Below are 26182 nucleotides of genomic sequence, written 5' to 3'. Positions count from 1 at the left end.
TTGTCACTCTCTCACTTTTTAAAATTATTTTAGTATTTATAAATTTTGAGAATCCCATCTAAATATCTCCGTTGGGCATGCTCCAATGTCTCAAGTAATGATTTGTGATGAGATGGATTCTCTTAACAACACTACAACTTATATCTAAAATCATAAATTTAACTACAATAAAAATATATAATTTTATAATAATAATTTACTTTATAAATGTAAATTAGAAGATGACTCAAAACATATATAAAAAAAAATATATTAACCAACTGTTATAATTTAGTTCTTTTGTAAAATTTATATATATGCATGAGACTGTAGAATATTATCGTTATATTAATTTACGTATATTATAGTTTACATATATTAAGTTACATATATTATAGTTTATTTTATATTTCATTCTAAGCACAATATATCTTAAGTTATACATAATTTTCCTCAAATATATTTATATATCTTTACGTAATATACTTAAAATAAATGCAAATAAGAAAATTAATCATATTTTTAATATATTTAATTAAATTCAGAGAAATAGATGCAATCTAATATACCAAAATGAAAACTAAATCGACTATAAAAACAACAAAATCAACTAGATATAACATATCTAAAATTATATGTCTAATTAAGTAATATAATATTATTAATATAAATTATGCATACAAATTATAAATTAATTTAAAATTTAAAATAAATAACAATCTATTATTATAGTATATTTATTTTATAAATATTTGTACACGTGCATGAGCGCGGAAAAATCACCTAGTGCATCATTAAAAAAGAAGAAGAGTGTGTTAAAAACTTAAAATCAATGGGATTATTATGCTAGAATGAAGAAAAAGTGATTTTTCCAATAAATAGTAATAAGAAAATTGGTTGTACTCAAATATGAAAATAAAAAAGATTTGCATATATCTTAAATTCAAAATGTTTGGTAACTATACTTTTCATATTTTAGGATATTTAGTCATGATTGTATAAAGGATTTACAATTTTTTTATTAAGAATTGATTGTACTCAAATATGAAAATAGGAAAGATTTGTATATATCTTCAAAATATTTGGTAACTGTACATTCCATATATTAGGATATTTGGTCAAGATTATACAAGTGATTTTTCAATTTTTTTTGTTAAGAAAATTGATCTTACTCAAATATGGAAATAGAAAATATTTTCATATATCTTCAAAATATTAGATAACGGTACTTTCCATATTTTAGGATAAATATTATCCATATATTACAATTTCTACTCGGTGTAGAAATAAGACAAAGAGGTTCTAAATCAAAATCAACTAATCTTAGAACATTGAATTACAAGCGTTAAAAACGGTAAAAAAAAAATCTATAGATTACTTATTCTAATAAAAACAGATTAGCTAGCAAAACGTAGAATTCAATTTTTACAAAATGTCATTTTCTGTATTATATAAAATCTACTATAACAAAATTTGAAATTTTTATTTAACAAGTTTTAGTTTCCGACAAAATGCTACTACAATGATGAGAATATTTTAAATTGTTCATATTTTCATATTTTTGGGGGTTTGTAGAACTATTTTATTTCATTAATTTTGATAAATACAAAGGACAATAAAGACAAAATTGGTCAAAAAAATATATAGACAGAAATAGAACAAAATGATATTATCTTATAAGTACAAACATGCTAAATTTTTGGTCAATATTTCCACATGAAAAATATTACAATTTGGATCAAATTCAACATTCTTCAATTTGGATCAATTTGAAAAATATTTCCAAATGAAAAATATTTCATGGTCTATAAATACCGTCTTGGCTCTTGAGTTGCAGCATAGTATAATCAAATTCAAAAAAAAAAACAGAAGAAAGAGAGAAACCATGAGTATTAGCTTAAGGTTTATAGTTGCTGGTCTTATTCTTTTCCTTGTCTCCCGATACGCTACATGTAATTTCATTTTAAAAGTACTAGATATATATCCCATATATATATATATATGTATATGACTATTTCATACGTATAAATAATTCATTTTGTTTTATTTTATCTTTTTCTAGGTCAAGCCATAATGAGAATCCCACTCAAAACGAAAACCTTGTGGAACAAGGACGATGTGTCTTTGACAAATGATAATGACAATACTTACTTCGGGCAAATTACGGTAGGAACTCCGGGTCAGCCTTTCAACGTGTTGTTTGACACCGGGAGTTTCGACCTGTGGGTTCCTTCTTTAAAATGGCCTAAACCGGGAAGCAAAAGGTATAGATCAAGCGCATCAAAAACTTATAAACCCAATGGTAATATTTTATGCATGTATAGTTATATATAATCGGTGGGTTTTGTGTCTGTGAATTTTAAACCTATCTGCTATATATATACAGGGACGAAAAAAGAAATCAGATACGGATCAGGTTCTCTGAAGGGGTTCATGAGCAACGATGCGGTCGAGATAGGCGGGTTACGCATCAAACAGCAAGCGTTCATCGAGGCAACTGAAGCTCCAGGTAGACGGATTTACGAAAGGCCGTGGGATGGCATATTTGGACTTTCCGGCCTATCGAAATCGACCATCACAGGAGCTCGTCCCATCTGGAGAACGATGATGGATGAAGGGGTAGTTACAAAGAAAGTGTTCTCGATATGGCTTCGACGGTACAGTGATTCTGGTGAAAACGGTGGAGAAATAGTCTTTGGAGGTATAGACCAAGAGCACTTCACCGGAGCTCATACCTACGTTGATGCGGAAGGGCCGCATAACACCTTCAAGATTAACTCCTTTCTTGTGGGCAAAATTGACACGAAAGTTTGCTCCAAGGGATGCAAAGTTCTTGTGGACTCGGGGAGTACATACATTCGTGGTCCACCGGTAAGTCTTTCTGTTTTAATTAATTATCTCTCATCATTTCATTTGTTAAATTAAATTTTAACTCTTTTCTCCATAATTGTAATTCTTAGAATTTGATCGTCAAGATTAATAAGCAAATCGGAATAGCAGCAGACTGCTCTAATTATGACAAGCTGTCTGAAGTTATAAGCTTCACAATTGCAGCAAAGACTTTTACCCTCACACCACGTGATGTAAGACGCCAGACAATACACATATATTATTATTATTATTATTATTATTATTTTTCCTTTCACTATTCTTCTTTATTTATTTTCTATCAAAAAATTCCTAGTACATTGAGAGAAAGAATGGGAAATGCAAGAGTGTATTCGCGGATGCTAAGAGTGATTTATGGTAAGTTTTTCATCTTTAAACTTTTTATTATATATCTTTAACTTCTTATTTTTTTAAAAAAAATCTTTAAAATTATTTCTGCGGTTTTTGATTGTGTAGGCAACTTGGCACGCCATTCATTCGAGCATTTCATACTGTTTGGGACTACCAGACTCCAGGAATTGTTAAAGTCGGATTCGCCAAGTCCAAATAATTTCTCTTATTATCTCCTACCTTTTTGTGGTATTATGATATGCACTCTATAAATTATTAACTAAAATAAAAAGAAATATCGGCTATATTTCTCTTGTAGTTTTTTTCGGTTCGTTAAATCAAGAAATATATGAACTTATTATAAACTACTTACAAGAGAGTATAACTACTGCTATTATATGCGGCATGGCAATTACAACTAGAGTTTAATCCGACTAAATTACACTTAACTTCTTTCATTATTAAACCTGGAAATTAATTACTTCTATCATCCCCTATATATTAATCATGGAGCATTATAACATTTTTTGTAGCCACGTGTCATCACTAATATAACAAATGTAAAAATACAATGTTAAAAAAATATTTGATACAAAATGAAAAAAATCAGCAAAATATTATCAAAATATAATAAAATTACGATAATAAATAAATTTAAAATATAAATATCATAAAATAAAAAAATTATATTCTTGATCGAATTTAAATGAAATTAACATAGATATATAGTATATTTTAATATGGATATTTATTAAATGAGGTTTCAGCTCATAAGATTTTATGATTATTTATATTTTTGTGTAACAAAATTTTACACCAAGAATTTTTTTTAATGTGGAATGTTAATTTAGTGATCTCAATAATTCATAATCATTTAAGAAAAAAACAATGAAGATTTCAAAATTAAAGTATTAACTTTTCAATATATGTTCAACGCATATATCAAATATAAGTATGTATTTTCATATGATGTATAGTTTAATTTAAACGATATGATATATATATATATATATATATTTTAACATAAACACCTATTAAAATAAAATTATTTATTCATATGATTTTATAATCATTGTATCTTATTATAGATAAAATTTAAACTTTGATCACAATTAGGTAATTGTCATATATATCTTAATTACATTAGGTAATTTCATAGGTTTTATTTAAGGGAAAAATATATAACAATTTTAATTTGATAAATGAATTGTCTATAACGAATATACTATATAATATAACATTTCCTAGCAATTTAATTTTTGGACTATCAAAATTACCATAAATCAGTCATACCATCCGCGAATACACTCTTGCATTTCCCGTTCTTTCTCTCAATGTACTAGGAATTTTTTGATAGAAAATAACTAAAAAGAATAGTGAAAAGAAAAAAATAATAATATATATGTGTATTGTCTGACGACTTACATCACGTGGTGTGAGGGTAAAGTCTTTGCGGCTATTGTGAAGCTTATAACTTCAGACAGCTTGTCATAATTAGAGCAGTCTGCTGCTAGTCCGATTTGCTTATTAATCTTGAGGATCAAATTCTAAGAATTACAATTACAAAGAATATGTACTCCCCGAGTCCACAAGAACTTTTCATCCCTTGGAGCAAACTTTCGTGTCAATTTTACCCACAAAAAAAGAGTTAATCTTGAAGATGTTATGCTTGGTAAAATATACTTGGTAAAACTACAAGTGATAAACTAATACAAAAAATGTAAAAATACAATATTAATTTTTTTTTGATAAAAATATGAAAAACAATCAGCAAAAATTCATCAAAATATAATAAAGTTACGATAATAAATAAATTTAAAATATAAATATTATAAAATAAATATTTTATTGTAATATTAAAGAAGAGATATAAGAACTAATTATAAGAACATTCTTATCGAGGATATCTCAACGGGTTTCTCCCCATTAAACAAACAAAAAAATAATTAAAGTAGATGAAATAGAGTGAGATGAGTTTCTTCATGAAGAGACCCAGAAAAAATTGAAAGCATTTGTCTTGATATTAGTGGTTTAAACTCTTTTTTTTGTTTAAAACTTAGTAACATATTTATGTCATATTAAAAATATTATATTTATATTTATATTTATGTCATACGGATATCTTACTACTAATGATGCTCTAAACTTCTTTCTCTATGTTTCTAAAAGCAACCTTATGGGTAAAATTCACAAAATCAGTATCTAAATCCACAGATAATAATAATAATAATTCAATATAATAATTATTTTTATTTAAATTTATTTTGTTTTTGATGATGAATCACGACAAATGACTAGATAGTTTCTAAAGGGGTTCTAAATAATCTTATTTCGAGAACTTTGTTTGCCACTCTCTCACTTTTTAAAATTATTTTAGTATTTATAAATTTTGAGAATCCCATCTAAATATCTCCGTTGGGCATGCTCCAATGTCTCAAGTAATGGTTTGTGATGAGATGGATTCTCTTAACAACACTGAAACTCAGATTCAGAATCTGAAAACAATAATAATCTCTATAATACAACTTATATCTAAAGTCATAGATTTAACTACGATAAGAATATATAATTTTATAAGAATGATAATTTATTTTATAAATATAAATCATAGGACAACTCAGAACATATTAAAAATGGAAATAAAATATTAACCAAATGTTACAATTTAGTTCTTTTGTAAAATTTAGATATATGCATGAGATTTCAGAATATTATCATTATATTAATTTATGTAATATGGAATAAGACACTTTTGTTTATTTTTTTTTTATTATAAGCACAATATATCTTAAGTTATACATAATCTTTATAAAATATATTTACATATCTAAGACAACAACCACCTAAATGCAAATAAGAAATTAATCAAAATTTTAATATATTTAGAATAAAAAATATTGCATTTGAATTCAGAAATGCAATCCAATTTACCCAAATGAGTAACTAAATCGACTGTAAACAACAAAATCGATTAGATATAACATATATATAATCATATGTATAATTAAAGTAATATAATATTATTAATATAAATGATGCATACAAATTAAAAATTAATTTAAAACTAAAAGTAAATAGCAATAAATTATTATAGTATATTTACTTTAGAAATATTTATATCCGTGCATGAGCACAGAAAAATCACCTAGTAGTAATAATTTAATAATTTACTCCGTGGGATTAGCTTATTAGCAAACTTTTTTTTTATAGATGTCTGTGATTTTGGACAGTGGTGATGTCAAATCTATTCACTAATATTGCATGTAGTACCATTTAAATTAAATTTTTACGTTAGAAAAATGCTTTAAACATGTCTCATCTTCTTGAATCTGCTTTTGAAGTTGTAGTGTCCATACACGTAGAAATTTTTGAAAATCGATCATACTTGTGATACGCAAAGGGTAACTAATCCATTAAAAGCAAACAAAAAAATCTTAAGAAACCAAAGGGTATACATATTACCCAGTATACCCTTTGATTCTCAACCTCCGGCGACCGGGTCCTCCCCGTCGACGATCGGAGACCTAGTTCCTTTCTATTCCAGTTACCTTCCTTGATTCCTACTTCCAATTCCATTTTACCAGGAAAATTCTCCAATCTCTATCGCAAAACTTTCACCAAGAAACGACATATCTCTTTTCCTCTTCCTCTACCGTCTGACTTCCCATGCTCGTCTACGTAAGCTTCATCTCCTCTGACACTGGTGTTTCGTGTTTATTGATTATATTTGACCAATCTTCAAGAAATAGTTAGGCACTAGTTAAGCGTTTATATAGGATTATTGATTAAGCTGGTGCCTAGCTAGACCGAATTTTTGAGCGTCTTGACTGATTTTCACTTTATGAGCATACATTGTTTGATTATATTTGAACAATGTTCAAGAAATAGTTAGACACTAGTTAGGGGTTTATATAGGATTATTGATTAAGCTGGCGCCTAACCGGATTTTTGAGCCTCTAGACTGTTTTTTTAGGAATTGCTTATTGTTTTGTTAACCTAGACCGCTTTTTAGAACACTGTGTTTGACTCTGTGAGCATACATTGTTTGATTATCTTCAGCAACATCTCGGCCGATACGTCTAGGGTTTACCTTGCGTTGGAGGAGATAATGGCTGACGTTCTCTCCAACTTGCATGATATCCAAAAGAGTTTGGGGTTTTGGCAATCTAGAGCTGAGGTGAATCAATCAATCAACACAACAATGTTCCTTGTCTTTTTCACTTGATTATGTAGTAAAACGGCGTTTTTTGTATCGTCTTGAACTATAGGGCTCTAAATGCTCGGAAAACTTACTTCAAAAAAAAAAGACAAGAATCACACACCTACAAGATCTTCTTTTACAGTTGGGAAATTTGAGTTGTATACGGTCAATATAACAAATATGTAGTTAATTAGGTTCAGATATTATCTATTTATTTAAAATCAAAATTAAGGTCAAAAGTTATGAACATATTTTTTCCTTCTAAATTATAAACTTAATATATGCATGCATGCATCCTGATTTTTCTTTTTCTTAATCAAATATCAAACTAGGATTTGTTTCTTTATGAAAATTGACTTATTTAAACAAATTAAAGAATTACTTACTGTCTACACATTTCTTATGGAACATGCATCCAAATTATGATTTCCAAATATATTATTAAATTAAGAAAGAATATATTTTTCTTCTGAAAAATATTGATTACCGTGAGATATTACATTTTGTATAGATTGGAGTAGTACATGCTCAAAGTAATATAAAGAGATGGAGCTCTCAAATGTAATGACCCAAAAAAAAAGAGGGATAGAGCTTTGTAATTTCTAAAATGTCTCAAGTAGTGAGTTGTGGTGAGATGGAACCAAGCTTGTGGTCCAAGCTTCCTTCAGATCTCATTCTGTTGATTTTTGAACGTCTTGGTTTTGCAGATTTTCAAAGGGCTAAATCTGTTTGTTCATCTTGGCGCTATGCATCCAAACAATCTTCACCAAACAATCAAAACCCTTGGTTGATTCTATTTCCAGAAAAAGGTAAAGATTACTGCCTCTCGTTTGATCCCGAGGAAAAAGAAGACAAGTTATATAGAATTTAAAATCTAGGTGTCAACTTTGCAAATAGTAATTGTTTGGCTACTTATGGAAGTTGGCTCTTGATGCAAGACGATCATCAATACAATATATTATACATTTTGAATATATTCACCTGTGAGAAGATCGATCTGCCTTCCATGAAGTCTCAACTTCGCATTGTGGAGACTGAAGATGATATGTTTCTTGTAAGATTACAAGACAACAGAGATGTTCTATTCTGGTTTGACGAGAAAACCAAAGATTACGTGGTTATATGGATAATCCAAGCCCGTTTTTTGGTTTATTCCAGAAAAGGTGATAAATATTGGAAACGAATTGAGCTTTTCAACTTTAATTTTGACATGGTATACAAAGATCATAGACTTTACTTGTATACTAGCTCTCGTGATGTCAAAGTCTTGGATTTTTCACAACTTATCCCGCGACAAGTATTTGAGACACAAGTTAACTATGATTATTCGAGAAAGCCAGAGGATGTTTTCTACTATGATGCTCCTCTTCATGTATGTAGGAAGATCAAGACTGAAAATCTTGTAGTGAGAGTGACTGGTGAAGTTCTGAGGGTTAAGAGCATAGTTTCGTGCAATTCTGACGTTTGGTACTTCCGTATCTACAAGATGAATTCATCAAATAGCGAGTGGGAGAAACTTGATTCTTTGGGAGAGGAAGAAGCAATATTTTTGGATCTTGGTATCACCGTTACGCTTGCCAACACCATCCAAGGAGTCGATGGAAACTCAATATATTTCAGCGGCAATCATAATAACTATTGTGATTCTGATTTGGGTCATTTTTGGAGTAAAAAAGATATACTTATCTTCAATTTTGGCACACAAGAAATTGAAAGACCACATCCAAGTATCTTTTCGTCCATTCAATTATCTAATGCTCGATGGTTTGTCCCAAATTTCAAACAAATGTGATTGGGAATCTCAACTCTATTAGTGTACCTTCTCAATTATTTTGCAAGTGAGAGCGTTAAATTTACCATGTTCACCTGTGAGAAGATTGATCTGCCTTTCGTTTTTATCTCTATATTCAGCTCTCTCTGTTTCGTTTTTCTAGGAGATTAAAAATGAGTTTTGGATTACTATATGGGTTGTTGTAGTCTCAACCCCAACACACTTATCTTCCTGCTATAATATTCTCATATACATCATCTTGGATTTGGTTTGTGCTATATGCACAGTCTTCGTTATCAAATCTTTTGTTTATGGTTGGTAAATAATTTTTTTTGAATAGCAGTATATTTTTACTTTTTTGAATAACCAATAGATTTTCAATTGATGCCTTGGCTTAAACACAATACCTTCTGTTTGAACACAATTTTCAAACCGAAAACAGTTCGCTAAACCCGAAAATAGTTTCTTAAACCCGGCCTGAATGAACACTCTGATTCTCTAAATCTAGACTCTAAACACGACATCCTAACCCAAAATAATACTCTCAATGGAGAATCCTCGTCTTGTTGATTCACCCGTGCTCATGCACCACATGACGCATAGATATGTATCATTAAAAAAAAGAAGAGTGTGTTAAAAACTTAAAATCAATGGGATTAGTACGCTAGAATGAAGAAAAAGTGATCTTTCCAAAAAAAAAATAGTAATAAGAAAATTGATTGTACTCAAATATGAAAATAAAAAAAATTTGCATATATCTTAAATTCAAAATGTTTGGTAACTATATTTTTCATATTTTTGGATATTTAGGCTTTGATCGGTAGAGCATTAGCATTAGCATTATGCTCTACATTATCCAATCACCAATTGTTAGAAAAACATTTAAAGAAGCATCTACTAAATGCTATGCTCTTAAAATGATCTCTAGCTAATGTTCTCATATGAAGCATTTAGAAAATCATTTGCATTTATAATTTATAAAATTAAATAAAATATATAATTAATTTATTTATTTTATTTAATAATATCATAGAATTATTTTTATATCCAAAAAATAAATTTTTGATTTTTAAAATTAATTTACAATAATTTATTTTTTTAAATAGTATTCTACATTTAAAATAAATTTAATTTCTATAAATTAATTTATTTTAAATATGAAAAATTATTTTTAAAAATTAATATTTTAATTATAAAATTTATTTTAAAATAATATTTTTTGATATAAACATAATTTTTAAGTTATTAAATAAAATAAATTAATTATATATCTTTTTAATTTTATATGTTAATATATATATATATATTATAAATATATTCATTTAAATACATATATTATATACTAATTTTTATAATAATTTTAAATATCATACTCATACTGCTCTACCAATCATCCTACTAAACATTTTAGCAAAAACATACAGTTCCTGCAGCATATTGCTTCTATAGCATACTGCTAACGTTAATGCTTTACCAATCAAGACCTAAAGTCATGATTGTATAAGTGATTTACAATTTTTTATTAAGAATTGATTGTACTCAAATATGAAAATATGAAAGATTTGTATATATCTTCAAAATATTTGGTAACTGTACATTTCATATATTATGATATTTGGTCATGATTATACAAGTGATTTATCATTTTTTTTTGCTAAGAAAATTGATCTTACTCAAATATGGAAATAGAAAAGATCTTCATATATCTTCAAAATATTAGATAACGGTACTTTCCATATTTTAGGATAATGATTATCCATAGATTACAATTTCTACTCAGTGTAGAAATAAGAGAAGAGGTTCTAAATCAAAATCGACTAATCTTAGAACATTGAATTACAGGCGTTAAAAACAGTATAAAAAAATTATAGATTACTTATTCTAATAAAAACAGATTAGCTAACAAAACGTATAATTCAATTTTTACAATGTCATCTTCTGTATAATATAAAATCTACTATAACAAAATTTGAAAATTTTATTTAACAAGTTTTAGTTTCCAACAAAATGCTACTACAATTGAGAATATTTTGAATTGTTCCTATTTTCATATTTTTTGGGGTTTGTAGAACTATTTTATTTCATTAATTTTGATAAATACAAAGGACAATAAAGACAAAATTGGTCAAAAAAAAATATAGACAGAAAGAGAACAAAAAGATATTATCTTATAAGTACAAACATGCTAAATTTTTGGTCAATATTTCCACATGAAAAATATTACAATTTGGATCAAATTCAACACACTCTTCAATTTGGATCAATTTGAAAAATATTTCCAAATGAAAAATATTTCATGGTCTATAAATACCGTCTTGGCTCTTGATGTTGCAGCATAGTATAATCAAATTCAAAAAAAAAAAAAAAACAGAAGAAAGAGAGAAACCATGAGTATTAGCTTAAGGTTTATAGTTGCTGGTCTTACTCTTTTCCTTGTCTCCCGATACGCTACATGTAATTTCTTTTTAAAAGTACTTGGTCCGTTTCCGCGCATGCGTTTTGATTTTCTTAAAATTATATACTATTTGGCAAAGTAGATAATATTAAAAATTGCTTTGGTTGATGTTTTCTGACATATATGTAAATAGGGTCATAAATTTATTCTACCAGTTATCTTCCGACTCAGATTTATTTGCATAATTTTATTAAGTTTATAATATTTTGACATTTATATTTGAATATATATATATAGAGTATATATATGTGGAACGATTATGAAAATATAAATCATTAAAAATGTTAAATTATTCTTTTTTTGTCTTGCACAACAATTTGGAAGTATCAAAATTGTAAACTTGTTTGTTAATACCAGAAAATATATAGACTGGTAAGCAATTCAATGAAAAGTTAATTAAACTTTAGTTGTGATTCATTACTCATATATTTTTATATTTGAGTTTTTACTAAAAACGGTTTAACTTCATTTATTTTTTTCTCAAAAAAAACTCAACTTATTTATATTTTAGTTATACATAATATCTATTTATTTTATTTTGTTAGCAATTGTAATATTTTCATTCATGGGCAGTCTGTTGTGTATACACATATTTATTTTTTTGGGTAGAATCAATCATATAATTAAACTTAAAAAAAAACAAATACGAATAAAAGAATTTCATTCCTGGTTTGGTGGATGTCAAAAAAGCACCTAGCTTCTGCCCTTCAGAGAAGGAAACACAACTTGGAATTCAAATTGAAAACTCTTGAATCAAAGAAAGTCACACAGATGTAGACATACCACAATCCGAGCAGCTTTGTTGAATCTTACAGAGAAATAAACCTCAAAGAAACAGAGAATCTCATGACTCAAGAAATATGACATGCATTAGTCAAAAAAGAAGAAGAAAGGAAATGTAACATGTGCATAATGATAAAGTCACAATTCAAAAATCGTTGCATCTAACTCATCCAGCTATAACAAAAACAATTTTATACTTATTAAACTATGCTAATTCTCGGATAACGTCGTTACGGGAAGTAGAGCAGTCTCTACTGGAGTAATGGATTCAAGTTTGGTTAAGTGAAACAATAGTAGGTTCCATCCAAGTAAGTGTTAGTTTCTCCGACTTTATTCCTCTTTATGATGTTGTAAGCCAATTGAATCACTCTGTTGAAAACTTCCACATACATTGCACCTCCAGCCGCAAGCAACTACCAAAACAAAACCATCAATATATCAACTCTAGATTGCTACAAATTTAAAGAAGTGAAGAAACCATTAACTGGGAGGAATACCTGGATTGCTGGCAACATACTCTTGTATGGTTTATAGCTCAGGGGAAGCACAAATTACTATGTGAGAGTACATACCATATCAATTAAGCCAAAAGCTGAATAGTGGTCAGCAAAATTGAGTTACCGAGAAACATCATCTGGCATAACTCCATGCAACACGTGAATTCTAAGTGCATGTTGATACATAGAAGAAGTACAAAAGTATAGAAAATTAAGAGAGCATCATACGGCCGAAACTTGAGCTCCACTCATAATTTTCACATCTCACCAAACCCACAAAAGAATGTGTAGTTTATTCCCGGGACTATACACTATAGATAATGAAATCCAAACCAATGAAATCATTTGATAAACATACTTCTACTTTAAAATTTTCTTCCTTACCGGTTTCTTCTGTAAGCCTCTGAAACCCCCTAAAAATCAAAGCAGTTACCAAGTCATAAATCTCGTCAAGCTTCCTCCTGCATTTTGTTGTTGGTGAATTAGTGAAACCACTCCCGCAGATCACAGAGTATTAGACAAAGAAAAATATCACATACCTCATAACACGGTAATGTGATGCAAAGTACCCCAATGTGCTAACCTGTGAGAAAGAAACCACAAAATCATGATCACACAGAACTCCAAAAAGGTTAAGATATGAGGTTGGTTCAGTGAGATTTAGTTTTAGGTCTTTTAGAGACGTGGAAAAATGGACACAAAATACATTAGAATGATGATGAACTGTGCTTACCTCCAGAAACATACTGAAGCTGCCACTAAAATCAAGGGTTTTAACAAAAGATCGTTAGTAAAAGGTTAAACGCTCAAGAATAGAAACTAAAAAGACATGAAAATCTTGAAGCATACTTAGAGTTTACTAATTAAAAGTATATAGTTTTCAAATGGAAATATCTTCCTATAAAGAAAAAAAGGCCAGAAAAAAATATATGAGCAGGAACAATAAAAGATAATAAACACTGCAACGCGATATATCCTGATATATATTGCAACAGTCTGATCCTAGATGTGATGAATTAAGGGAAGCAGTTTTACTTTTTGTCAAATGTCCATTCTTTAATTTTTCCACCTCTGATTCTATGTTCCTCGCGGTGGGTTTTATCATGAAGTTTCCTCAGTTTCATATTATCATACTTACCCTGCTAAAACTCAAAAATGATAACAATATTGAAAGTGAAAATGTATGATAACAAAAACAAAACCCTTTGGAAGAAGAAAACGCACAGATGAACAATAAGTTCCCTTACAACAACCAAATGGTTCAGAGAATGCAAGAGATCCAACGGAAACCTTCAGTTTTTCGAGGTTTTTCCTTCCCCATTCAAGACCTTGTAGCAAGCCTTATGTCTCTCTCTGGATCATAAGTGCACAAAATCACGTCGAAAAAATCAGATGTTAAATGCACAAAATCACGTCGAACAAATCAGATGTTTATATCATGTTTAGACGTTTATATCATGTTTAGAGACAAAACAAAACAAAACACTATAATTTTAGTGCTTTTGAATCAAATATTTTTACCATGATACCATCAGAGTTCAGAGGAGATCACATCAATTTGATCTTTGCCGTAAATCTCTTTGTAACTTATCGTGATTCTCCTTCTTTAGCTCTTGTTTCTTTTTTTTTTTTATCTGAAACGCCTATAACAGCTTTCTCATATGTTCCCCATCTTACAACTACGAAAAACAAAATTCCAATTTCCAGAATCATAAATACAGAAATAGGATTTCTAAGAGAACCACACAAAAGTCGAATTCGAGAATAAGAGTTCACAAGCCTGAAGTTTAAAAAAAAAGTGACTCTTGGGTATGGTAAAGGTTTTGTAGAGAAGGAGAGAAGAAAGGAAGAGGAATCAATGAGCGGACTCTTGGATAGGAAATCAAAAGTTCAGAATACGTTTTGCAGAGAAACTGAGAAGAAAAAAAAAGGAATCGATTTTGCCGAATAAAATTGAAGTTCAGTATGTTAATGTGTTGACCTAATGACATGTCATAAAACTTGCATTTGATTGGTCTGAATTTCCAATCCACGTGGACGCGTTTAGAGAGGTTGATATCCTGCTTTTAGTATTGTTAGATTAGATTAGATATATATCCCATATCTATATGTATATGACTATTTCATACGTATAAATAATTCATTTTGTTTTATTTTATCTTTTTCTAGGTCAAGCCATAATGAGAATCCCACTCAAAACGAAAACCTTGTGGAACAAGGACGATGTGTCTTTAACAAATGATAATGACAATACTTACTTCGGGCAAATTATGGTAGGAACTCCGGGTCAGCCTTTCAACGTGTTGTTTGACACCGGGAGTTTCGACCTGTGGGTTCCTTCTTTAGAATGGCCTAAACCGCGAGGCAAAAAGTATAGATCAAGCGCATCAAAGACTTACAAACGCGATGGTAAGCTGAATAATTTTCCATAAATATGATACATGTATATAGCTATATATATAATTGGTGGGTTTTGTGCCTGTGAATTTTAAATCTATCTGCTATATATATACAGGGACGAAAAAAGAAATCAGATACGGAGCAGGTTCTCTGAAGGGGTTCATGAGCAACGATGCGGTCGAGATAGGCGGGTTACGCATCAAGCAGCAAGCGTTCATCGAGGCAACTGAAGCTCCGGGGTAAACGGATTTACCAAAGGCCGTGGGATGGCATATTTGGACTTTCAGGCCTATCGAAATCAACCATCACAGGAGCTCGTCCCATCTGGAGAACGATGATGGATGAAGGGGTGGTTACAAACAAAGTGTTCTCGATATGGCTTCGACGGTACAGTGATTCTGGTGAAAACGGTGGAGAAATAGTCTTTGGAGGTATAGACCAAGAGCACTTCACCGGAGCTCATACCTACGTTGATGCTGAAGGGCCGCATAACACCTTCAAGGTGCACTCCTTTTTTGTGGGCAAAATTGACACGAAAGTTTGCTCCAAGGGATGCAAAGTTCTTGTGGACTCGGGGAGTACATACATTCGTGGTCCACCGGTAAGTCTTTCTGTTTTAATTAATTATCTCTCATCATTTCATTTGTTAAATTAAATTTTAACCCTTTTCTCCATAATTGTAATTCTTAGAATTTGATCGTCAAAATTAATAAGCAAATCGGAATAGCAGCAGACTGCTCTAATTATGACAAGCTGTCTGAAGTTATAAGCTTCACAATAGCCGCAAAGACTTTTACCCTCACACCACGCGATGTAAGTCGCCAGACAATACACATATATATTCTTATTTTTCCTTTCACTATTTTCTTTACTTATTTTCTATAAAAAAAATCCTAGTACATTGAGAGAAAGAATGGGAAATGCAAGAGTGTATTCCCGGATGGTACGACTGATTTATGGTAAGTTTTTCATCTTTAATATCTTTTAGTATATATCTTTTACTTCGTCTTTTTAAAAAGAAAATCTTTAAAATTATGAGAAATTTGCCCCAATATACACAAAATTATTTTAAATTCACTAACTAACTAAAAACATCTTCTCTCTCCTATTTTCTCTTCCAATCTCTCTCTACTATTTCTCCAAAATTTTAATTTTTCTTATTTTTTGATTATTTGGCAAATATGCCCTAAAATTATTTATGTGTGTTTTTGATTGTGTAGGCAACTTGGCACGCCATTAATTCGAGCATTTCATACTGTTTGGGACTACCAGACTCCAGGAACTATTAAAGTCGGATTCGCCAAGTCCAAATAATTTATCTTATTATCTCCTACCCTCTGGTGGTATCATGATACATACTCTATAAATTATTAATTAAAATAAAAAGAAAAATTGGCAATATTTCTCTTGTAGTTTCTTTTCGGTTCATTAAATCAAGAGAAGTATGAACTTATTATCAAGAGATGTATAACTATTACTATTGCTTTTATATTTTAAACTTATTTATTATCATAATTTATTATATTTTGATGATTTTTTGCTTTTTTCATATTTTATCAAATATTTTTTTAATATTATATTTTACATTTTTATATTATTTTATCACTTAAAATATTTTATCTAGATTGTATATATTTTAATAACATATATAAGTGATGAAGATATTCACAATCACCTATATAATTTTATATTAAGTTTTTACTATTATAGTTTTGTCTCTTTGCTAAATTTAATGTATATACAATTTTGGATATATTTTTGTTGGTATATATATTTATTATATTTCATAGTAAAATTTTAAAATGTTTGTTTTGAACCTCTAAAATGTTAGGCGCTGACTATTTAAGACTACCAGACTCTAGGAACTGTTAATTTGGATTCGCCAAGTCGACTTAATTTCTCTTATTATCTCCGTCTTGTGTTATTATGAGACATACTATATATTTTATTAATTAAAAAGTATCAAATATGTTTTATCTATTAGTTTTTTTTCAGTTCGTTAAATCAAGAGATGTAAGAACTAACTATAAACTACCTACAAAAGAATAAACATCATTTTATTATAATATTAAAGAAGAGATGTAAGAACTAATTATAAGAACATCTTTATGGAGGATATCAAAATGGGTTTCTTTCTATTAAACAAGCAAAAAATAATTAAAGTAGGTAAAATAGAACGAGACGAGTTTTTTTTCATGAAGAAACCCAAAAAAAATCTATAGCACTTGTCTTTATATTCATTGTTTAAACTCTTATTTCATTTAAATTTTAATAACATAATTATATTATATTAAAAATATTACATTAATATTAGTGAGATACCCATATAGATATCCACCAATGATTGCTCTAAATTTTTTTAAGTTTAAAATAGTAATATTGGTAAAGTTCTTAAAATCAATATCTAAATCCACAAATAATAATAATTTAATATAATATATATTTATTTAAATTTATGATGAACCACTTAAATCATGACAAATGGGGAGCTGCAAAGCATGAGGCTATTTTGGTTAGGTTGGGAAGGAAGTGAGTGATGGTTGTATCTCTGTAATTTAAATCAAAAGCCACAACCTCTAAATGCACTAACTTCCTTACTTGAGAATCTGTACAGCAAGAGGTAGTATCTACTAATAAATTATTAGATACTAAATCATTTTTGTATATATCTGAGAGTCGCAGAATCTTCCCACCGGGCTTTAATGGTCGAATGACAAAACTTGCTTTATCTTTGAAGTCGAAGATCCTTTGTTAAGAGTTTATTCGTTTAATCTATACAAATTTCTTAGTCATTGATCTTATGAGTGAGATGATCATGAAGAGTAACGAATCCGAAGTAACGTTGATTTTAGTAATATTTTAATCAGTTTGTAATTGTTTAACAATTTATATATATATATATATATATATATATATATATATATATTTGTAATTCGCTTATATATTACGTATGATGTTGATATTTTTTCCTTCTAAATTATAAACTTAATATATGCATGCAGGCATCCTGATTTTCTTTCTTTTTAATCAAATATCAAACTAGGATTTTTTTTCTTTATAAAAATTACTTGTTTAAACAAATTAAAGAATTACTTACTGTCTACACATTTCTTATGGACATGCATCCAAATTATGATTTCCAAATATATTATTAAATTAAGAAAGAATATATTTTTCTTTTGAAAAAAATTGATTACCGTGAGATATTACATTTTGTATAGATTGGAGTAGTATACATGCTCAAAGTAATATAAAGAGACGGAGCTCTCAAATGTAATGACCCAAAAAAAAAGAGATAGAGCTTTGTAATTTCTAAAATTTATCAAGTAGTGAGTTGTGGTGAGATGGAACCAAGCATGTGGTCAAAGCTCCCTTCAGATCTCATGCAGTTAGTTTTTGAACGTCTTAGTTTTGCAGATTTTCAAAGGGCTAAATCTGTTTGTTCATCTTGGCACTATGCATCCAAACAATCTTCACCAAACAATCAAAACCCATGGTTGATTCTATTTCCAGAAAAAGGTAAAGATTACTGCCTCTTGTTTAATCCCAAGGAAAAAGAAGACAAGTTATATAGAATTCAAAATCTAGGTGTCAACTTTGCAAATAGTAATTGCTTGGCTACTTATGGAAGTTGTCCCTTGATGCAAGACGATCATCAATACAATATAATATACATTTTGAATATATTCACCTGTGAGAAGATCGATCTCAACTTGACATTGAGGAGACTGAAAATGATATGTTTCTTGTAAGATTCGATAACAACAGTTATGTTTTATTCTGGTTCGACGAGAAAACCAAAGATTATGTGGTTATGTGGATAATCCAACTCCGATTTTTGGTATATTCCAGAAAAGGTGATAAATTTTGGAAACAAATTGAGATTTTTGACTTTTTTGCTGACATGCTATACAAAGATCATAATCTTTATTTGTATACTAGTTGGTCTCGTGATGTCAAAGTCTTGGATTTTTCTCAAGACATTCCGCGACAAATCTTTGAGACGCAAGTTAACTATGATGATATGGGAAAGTGGTGTTTTAATACTCATATATGTAGGATCAAGAATGAAAATCTTGTAGTCAGAGTGACTGGTGAAGTTCTGAGGGTTAAGAGCATAGTTTCGTACAATTCTGATGTTTGGTACTTCCGCATCTACAAGTTGGATTCATCAAATAGTGAGTGGGAGAAATTTGATTCTTTGGGAGAGCAAGAAGCGATAATTTTGGATCTTGGTATCACCGTGCATGCCAACACCATCCAAGAAATCGATGGAAATTCAATATATTTCAGTGGCAATCATAATAACTATTGTGATTCTGTTTTGGATCATTTTTGGAGTGAAAAAGATATACTTATCTTCAATCTTGGCACACAAGAAATTAAAAGACCACATCCAAGTATCTTTTCGTCCATTCAATTATCTAATGCTCAATGGTCTGTCCCAAATTTCAAACAAATGTGATTGGGAATCTCAACTCTATTAGTGTACCTTTTCAATTATTTTGCAAGTGAGAGCGTTAAATTTACCATGTTCACCTATGAGAAGATCGATCTGCCTTCTGCTTTATCTATATATTCAGCTCTCTCTGTTTCGTTTTTTCTAGGAGATTTAAAATGAGTTTTGGATTACTCTATGGGTTGTTGTAGTCTCAATTTCAAACATATTTATCTTCCTGCTATAATTTTCTCATATACATCATCTTGGATTTGGTTTGTGCTATGTGCAACGTCTTAGTTATCAAATCTTAAGTTTATGGTTGTTAAATTACAATTGTGAGTTTATTTAGTTGGTTTATGTGTTGAATGTGTCTGTGAGTAAACGCCATCAGCATTTTGGCGATGAAATTTATGTGCTTTGAGATAAACGAGCTTTCTTAGTTGAGACCTGTAACGAATGCATGCTCTGTTTAGGGACATGGTCTTAAAAATATCTTTTTTTTTTCTCAAGTATGTTTTGATGTCCTGAACACAACACCCTCCTGTTGGAACACAATTTTTCAAACCGAAAACATTACCTTAAACACCCTAACCCAAAACAATACCCTCAACCGAGAAATCCCCATCATGTAGCTTCACCCAGTTCCCATGCACCACATGACATATAGATATGCTTGTATAGATATGCATAATAGAGAAGAAGATGGTGTTAAAAACTTAAAATCATTGGGATTCTTACGCTAGAACGAACTGATATTTCAAACCAGGACTTGTGGTTTGGTGGTGATTAATTTGAGGTCAAAGTCCAATACGGTGAAACCATCCGGGTTTAAGTCCCGGCCACTGTGAAATTAACATTTCAGCATTACCAGAAACATGAGATATGTGGGCAGAAAACATAGCCTACTAACACATGGCTAGTTTTCACCCACTTTTATGGGGACCAGGATACCACTATATAATTTAAAAAAAAAATAGAATCGATATTTCAAAAAAAATGTTAAGAAAATCGATTAAAAATATGGAATATGAAAGATTTGCATATATCTTCGAAATGTTTGGTAACTATAATTTCCATATTTTATGATATTTGGTCATGATTATACAAGTGGTTTTTCAATTTTTTTTTGTTAACAAAAAATGACTCAAATATGGAAATAGAAAAGATTTGTATATATCTTCAAAATATTTGGTAAGTGTACTTTCCATATTTTAAGATATTTGGTTATGATTATCCATGGATTACAAATTCTACTCAGTCTAGAAACAAGATAAGAGGTTCGAACTCAAAATTAACTAATCTTAGAACATTGAGATGTTTGTAGATTGCATATTCCTACAAATTTACAGTGATAAGTTAAGAATATAATACATTAAAAAAATGAAAGCTTTGAGATATATAGATTACTTATACTAATATAAGTATATTATCTAACAAAATATTCATTTTTTTCTGTGTCATTTTTGTAGAATATAAAATTTATAATGCGTGGAACAAAATTTTAAATTTTTATTGAACAAGTTTTAGTTTTTGACAAAATACTAATACATTGACATGAGTTTTTGTTTTGAATTGTTCCTATTTTTCGTAATTTTTTGTTTTGTAAAACTATTTGTTTCATTATCTTTGATAAGAGAAATGACAAAAAGACAAAATTGGTCAAATAAATAAAGACAAAAATAGGATAAAATAATATTATTCTATAAGTACAAACATGCAAAATTTTTGGTCTACATTTCCAAATGAAAAATATACTAAGTGTTCAACTATCCTCTCTCCCCTCTCGGTTTCTGTTTCTATAAATACGGTCTTAACTCTTGAGTTGCAGCATAGCATAGTTAAATTTTGAAAAGAAAAAAAAACAGAAGAAAGAGAGAAACCATGACTATTAGCTTAAGGTTTATTATAGCTGCTGGTCTTATTCTTTTCCTTGTCTCTCGATATGCTACAGGTAGTTTTTTCTTAAAACAATATTTGATATATGTGTGTGTATATGATATTTCACATGTATAAATAATTCATTTCTTTTGCTAGGTCAAGCCATGATGAGAATCCCACTGAAAAGTACGAAAACTTTGTGGAGCAAGGACGATGTAACTTTAACAAATGTTAATGACAATACTTACTTCGGGCAAATTATGGTAGGAACTCCGGGTCAGCCTTTCAACGTGTTGTTTGACACCGGGAGTTTCGACCTGTGGGTTCCTTCTTTAAAATGGCCTAAACCGGGAAGCAAAAGGTATAGATCAAGCGCATCAAAAACTTATAAACCCAATGGTAAGCTGTATAATATTCCGTAAATACGATTATCGTGTAATATTTTATGCATGTATAGTTATATATAATCGGTGGGTTTTGTGTCTGTGAATTTTAAACCTATCTATTATATATATACAGGGAAGAAAGCAGAAATCAGATACGGAACAGGTTCTCTGAAGGGGTTCATGAGCAACGATGCGGTCGAGATAGGCGGGTTACGCATCAAGCAGCAAGCGTTCATCGAGGCAACTGAAGCTCCGGGTAGACGGATTTACGAAAGGCCATGGGATGGCATATTTGGACTTTCAGGCATATCGAAATCGACCATCACAGGAGCTCGTCCCGTCTGGAGAACGATGATGGATGAAGGGTTGGTTACAAAGAAAGTGTTCTCGATATGGCTTCGACGGTACAGTGATTCTGCTGAAGATGGTGGGGAGATAGTATTTGGAGGTATAGACCAAGAGCACTTTACGGGAGCTCATACCTACGTTGATGCTGAAGGGCCGCTTAACAAATTTATGATGTACTCCTTTTTTGTGGGCAAAATTGACACAAAAGTTTGCTCCAAGGGATGCAAAGTTGTTGTGGACTCGGGGAGTACATACATTCGTGGTCCACCGGTAAGTCTTTCTTTTTTAATTAATTATCTCTCATCATTTCATTTGTTAAATTAAATTTTAACCCTTTTCTCCGTAATTGTAATTCTTAGAATTTGATCGTCAAGATTAATAAGCAAATCGGAGTAGCAGCAGACTGCTCTAATTATGACAAGCTGTCTGAAGTTATAAGTTTCACAATAGCTGCAAAGACTTTTACCCTCATACCACGCGATGTAAGTCGCCAGACAATACACGTATATATTACTACTATTTTTCCTTTCACTATTCTTTTTACTTATTTTATATAAAATATCCTAGTACATTGAGAGAAAGAATGGGAAATGCAAGAGTGTATTCGCGGATGCAGTAACTGATTTCTGGTAAGTTTTTCATATTTAATTTTTTAGTATATATCTTTAACTTCGTCTTTTTTAAAAAGAAAAACTCTTTAAAATTATTTCTGTGGTTTTTGATTGTGTAGGCAACTTGGCACGCCATTCATTCGAGCATTTCATACTGTTTGGGACTACCAGACTCCAGGAACTGTTAAAGTCGGATTCGCCAAGTCCAAATAATTTCTCTTATTATCTCCCACCCTCTGGTGGTATACTCTATAATTTATTAAATTAAAATAAAAAAGAAATATCGGCAATATTTCTCTTGTATTTTCTTTTCGGTTGTTAAATCAAGAGATGTATGAACTTATTATAAACTACTTACAAGAGAGTATAAAACTATTGCTATTATTATGCTGCGTGGCAATTACGACTAGATTTTAATCCGACTAAATTACACTTAACTTCTTTCATTATTAATCCTGGACATTAATTACTTGTATGAACATTTATTATTTCGAGTACATCTCTCGATCGCCATTAATTTCTGATTGCTTTAAGCAGTTTGTATCTTCATTTCTTTACACTCAACAAACTAACTTAACCCTGCTTTTAAAATAAAAATACAGTGATTCAGAAAAGAAAAAAATTACTATGTCTAGTAAAGTTTGAAATGATAAATAAATATGCCACGTAGAAACATGCAACAATTTCACGGAAAAACCATCCAAGTTGGTATACACGATTTATATCATATATGAGATCACAAGAACAATTTATATAATTCAATTTACTTTTCCGTCTGCAGTTAAAGTTTTTAAATGAGAAAATAAATATTAATTGTTCATCTCTCCTCTACCATCTCCGTTTCTATTTCCTCTCTTGATTTGCAAGCATAGCATAATCAAATTTTAAAACAGAAGAAAGAGAGAAACCAGCTTAAAGTTTAGAGAAGGATTTCACCCAAAAAAAAATTAGAGCAGGATTATTGGTTAGAAATAGTGACCGTTTCTAAAACAAGAAATTGATAATATATTATATTTGTCTAGTTTGATTTAAAATTTTAAAATGATTTGAAATGTTAGTGGACTGACATCTATTCTTGGAAGTTCTCAGCCTCAACTGATTTTTAAAGGTTATGTAATGAGAACTTTTTTCTATTCGTTCTCTTATTTTAATTTTTTTTTTAAATGATGAGAACTTTTCTCTATATACTATTGGTAGAATATTTTTATAGTTGTTGTTCTTATTCTTTTCCTTGTCTCTTAATACGTTTAAGATAATTAAAAATAAACTAAATTAATATATATGACTATTTCATTTGTATTAGTAATCTTTTTCTTTTATTTTAATTTTTTGCTAGCTCAAGCCTTAGTGAGAATCCCCCTCTAAACGAAAACTTTGTCGATCAAGGACGATGTGTCTTTAACAAATGATAACGATTAAACTTACTTCAGGCAAATGAAGGTAGGAATTCTGGTTGAGCATGTGTTGTTTGACACTAGGAGTAGCCAGCAGTAGCTGCGTCAAATGGGCCACGGAGGCCAAGAGAAAAAAGACTTTCCGGACATATCCTCCATCGACATGGCGAACACCATCTATCGGTGGTAAGCTGTATAAATTTCCGTAAATATGATTATTGTATAATTTTATGTACGTATAGTTATATATATATATATATATATATATATATAAATAATTTGGGGGTTTTGTGTGTGTGAATTTTTAACCAAGTATATTTTACTTCTATATTTTCAGTAAACTAACTAATTAATAATTATTATTTATATTTATTTAGTTTAATCTGTTTTGCATAATATTTATTTTATGATATTTTATATTTTGAATTTATTCATTATTGTAATTTTAGTATATTTGATGATTTTTTGCTCTTTTCATATTTTTATCAAATATTTTTCTTTAATATTGTATTCTTACATTTGTTATATTAGTTTATCACTTGAAATTTCGCATCTACATTTAATATATTTAAATTAACATATATAAATGATGAAGATATTCACAATCACCTATATAATTTTATATTAAATTTTTACTATTCTAGTTTTGTCTCTTTGCTAAAACTAATGTATATAAATTATATTTTCATAAATGTTTTATAGGGAGGAAAATAGAAATCAGATATGGAGCAAGTTCTCTGAAGGGGTCCATAAGCAAAAAAATGGCCGAGATCAGCGGGTTACGCATCAGGCAGTAACCGTTCATCGAGGCAACTGAAGCTCCAAGTAGACGGATTTACGAAAGGCCATGGGATGGCATATTTGGACTTTCAGGCCTATTCAAATCGTCGTTACAGGAACTCGTCCCATCTGGAGAACGATGATGGAGCAAGGGGTAGTTACAACGAAAGTGTTCTCGATATGGCTTCGACGGTACAGTGATTCTGGTAAATGTGTGGAAATAGTCTTTGGAGGTACAGACCAAGAGCACTTCACAGGAGCCCATACCTACTTTGAAGCTGAAGGGCCACATAACATCTTCAAGTTGTACTCCTTTTTGTGGGCAAAATTGACACCAAAGTTTGTTCCAATGGATGCAAAGTTCTTGTGGACTCGGGGAGTACATACATTCGTGGTCCACCGGTAAGTCTTTATGTACTAGGCAGACCATACATTCGAGCATTTCATACTGTTTTCAGAGCTGTGCTCAATGCCTTAAAGAAAAAAAGGTTGATGCATGCTCCCAATCATTTTTCACATGACAAATTTTAAGAGTTCCGACATTTATTTTTTACTTTACTCAAATAGTTAAACAAGTATATTTTACTTCTATATTTATATTAGTTAACTAACTAATAATAAATATTGATATTTATTTCGTTTAATCTGTTTGAAATACTATTTATTTTATGAAATTTATATTTTTAATTTATTTATTATTATAATTTCATTATATTTTGCTGATTTTTTGCTTTTTCATATTTTTATCAATATATTTATTAATATTGTATTTTTACATTTGTTATATTAGTTTATCAATTGAAATTTCACATCTACATTTTATATATTTAAATTAACATATATAAATGATTAAGATATTCACATCACCTATATAATTTTATATTAACTTTATTATTATAGTTTTGTCTATTTGCTAATATTAATGTATATAAAAATTTTGGATATTTTTTGTTGGTTTATATTAATTATATTTTCATAAACATTTTAAAATATATTTTTTGAGCCTATAAAATACTAGGCAAGAGGATGACCGTTTATG

At 29.7% G+C, this 26182-nt stretch overlaps 4 protein-coding genes, 1 long non-coding RNA gene and 2 pseudogenes across 5 annotated transcripts; 6 read left to right on the top strand and 1 right to left on the bottom strand.

Moving 5' to 3' along the window:
- The first annotated feature begins 1530 nt into the window (after positions 1-1530).
- LOC125584078 (aspartic proteinase oryzasin-1-like) lies at positions 1531-3503 on the top strand. Its single transcript, XM_048751931.1, has 6 exons — positions 1531-1931; positions 2042-2281; positions 2366-2850; positions 2940-3062; positions 3164-3225; positions 3325-3503. Exons 1-6 carry the CDS (start codon positions 1766-1768, stop codon positions 3416-3418), a joined length of 1170 nt encoding a protein of 389 aa, XP_048607888.1. The 5' UTR covers positions 1531-1765; the 3' UTR covers positions 3419-3503.
- A 2509-nt stretch (positions 3504-6012) lies between these two features.
- Positions 6013-10116, top strand: LOC106379044 (annotated as a pseudogene).
- Positions 10117-11343: 1227 nt separating this feature from the next.
- On the top strand, positions 11344-16018 carry LOC125584076 (cardosin-H-like). Its single transcript, XM_048751930.1, has 2 exons — positions 11344-11624; positions 15075-16018. Exons 1-2 carry the CDS (start codon positions 11558-11560, stop codon positions 15335-15337), a joined length of 330 nt encoding a protein of 109 aa, XP_048607887.1. The 5' UTR covers positions 11344-11557; the 3' UTR covers positions 15338-16018.
- LOC125584077 lies at positions 12267-15093 on the bottom strand. Its single transcript, XR_007321081.1, has 2 exons — positions 13445-15093; positions 12267-13366 (listed from the first exon to the last, which is right to left on the bottom strand). It is a non-coding gene; the product is annotated as an uncharacterized LOC125584077 (long non-coding RNA).
- Positions 15643-16619, top strand: LOC125584437 (aspartic proteinase oryzasin-1-like). The gene is made up of 4 exons (XM_048752910.1): positions 15643-15906; positions 15996-16118; positions 16203-16264; positions 16526-16619. Exons 1-4 carry the CDS (start codon positions 15643-15645, stop codon positions 16617-16619), a joined length of 543 nt encoding a protein of 180 aa, XP_048608867.1.
- Positions 16620-18339: 1720 nt separating this feature from the next.
- Positions 18340-21165, top strand: LOC125584075 (annotated as a pseudogene).
- A 288-nt stretch (positions 21166-21453) lies between these two features.
- LOC106379037 (cardosin-F-like) lies at positions 21454-23351 on the top strand. The gene is made up of 6 exons (XM_013819065.3): positions 21454-21697; positions 21781-22023; positions 22144-22628; positions 22718-22840; positions 22926-22987; positions 23089-23351. Exons 1-6 carry the CDS (start codon positions 21628-21630, stop codon positions 23180-23182), a joined length of 1077 nt encoding a protein of 358 aa, XP_013674519.2. The 5' UTR covers positions 21454-21627; the 3' UTR covers positions 23183-23351.
- The last annotated feature ends 2831 nt before the right edge of the window (positions 23352-26182 follow it).

The sequence above is a fragment of the Brassica napus genome, chromosome C3, assembly GCF_020379485.1.
Source record: "Brassica napus cultivar Da-Ae chromosome C3, Da-Ae, whole genome shotgun sequence".
NCBI classification, from domain to species: Eukaryota; Viridiplantae; Streptophyta; class Magnoliopsida; order Brassicales; family Brassicaceae; genus Brassica; species Brassica napus.
Note: the sequence above shows the minus strand (reverse complement) of the source record. Positions and strands in the feature narration are given on the sequence as shown.

Bases quoted from the DNA above. Each gene is read 5' to 3' on its own strand.
- LOC125584437 (XM_048752910.1), top strand. From the start codon at position 15,643: ATGGATGAAGGGGTGGTTACAAACAAAGTGTTCTCGATATGGCTTCGA. The intron at 15,907-15,995 runs GTAAGTCTTTCT...TGTAATTCTTAG, and splicing joins CATACATTCGTGGTCCACCG to AATTTGATCGTCAAAATTAA. The intron at 16,265-16,525 runs GTAAGTTTTTCA...TTGATTGTGTAG, and splicing joins GATGGTACGACTGATTTATG to GCAACTTGGCACGCCATTAA.
- LOC106379037 (XM_013819065.3), top strand. From the start codon at position 21,628: ATGACTATTAGCTTAAGGTTTATTATAGCTGCTGGTCTTATTCTTTTC. The intron at 22,024-22,143 runs GTAAGCTGTATA...ATATATATACAG, and splicing joins AAAAACTTATAAACCCAATG to GGAAGAAAGCAGAAATCAGA. The intron at 22,988-23,088 runs GTAAGTTTTTCA...TTGATTGTGTAG, and splicing joins GATGCAGTAACTGATTTCTG to GCAACTTGGCACGCCATTCA.
- LOC125584078 (XM_048751931.1), top strand. From the start codon at position 1,766: ATGAAAAATATTTCATGGTCTATAAATACCGTCTTGGCTCTTGAGTTG. The intron at 1,932-2,041 runs GTAATTTCATTT...ATCTTTTTCTAG, and splicing joins TGTCTCCCGATACGCTACAT to GTCAAGCCATAATGAGAATC. The intron at 3,226-3,324 runs GTAAGTTTTTCA...TTGATTGTGTAG, and splicing joins GATGCTAAGAGTGATTTATG to GCAACTTGGCACGCCATTCA.
- LOC125584076 (XM_048751930.1), top strand. From the start codon at position 11,558: ATGAGTATTAGCTTAAGGTTTATAGTTGCTGGTCTTACTCTTTTCCTT. The intron at 11,625-15,074 runs GTAATTTCTTTT...ATCTTTTTCTAG, and splicing joins TGTCTCCCGATACGCTACAT to GTCAAGCCATAATGAGAATC.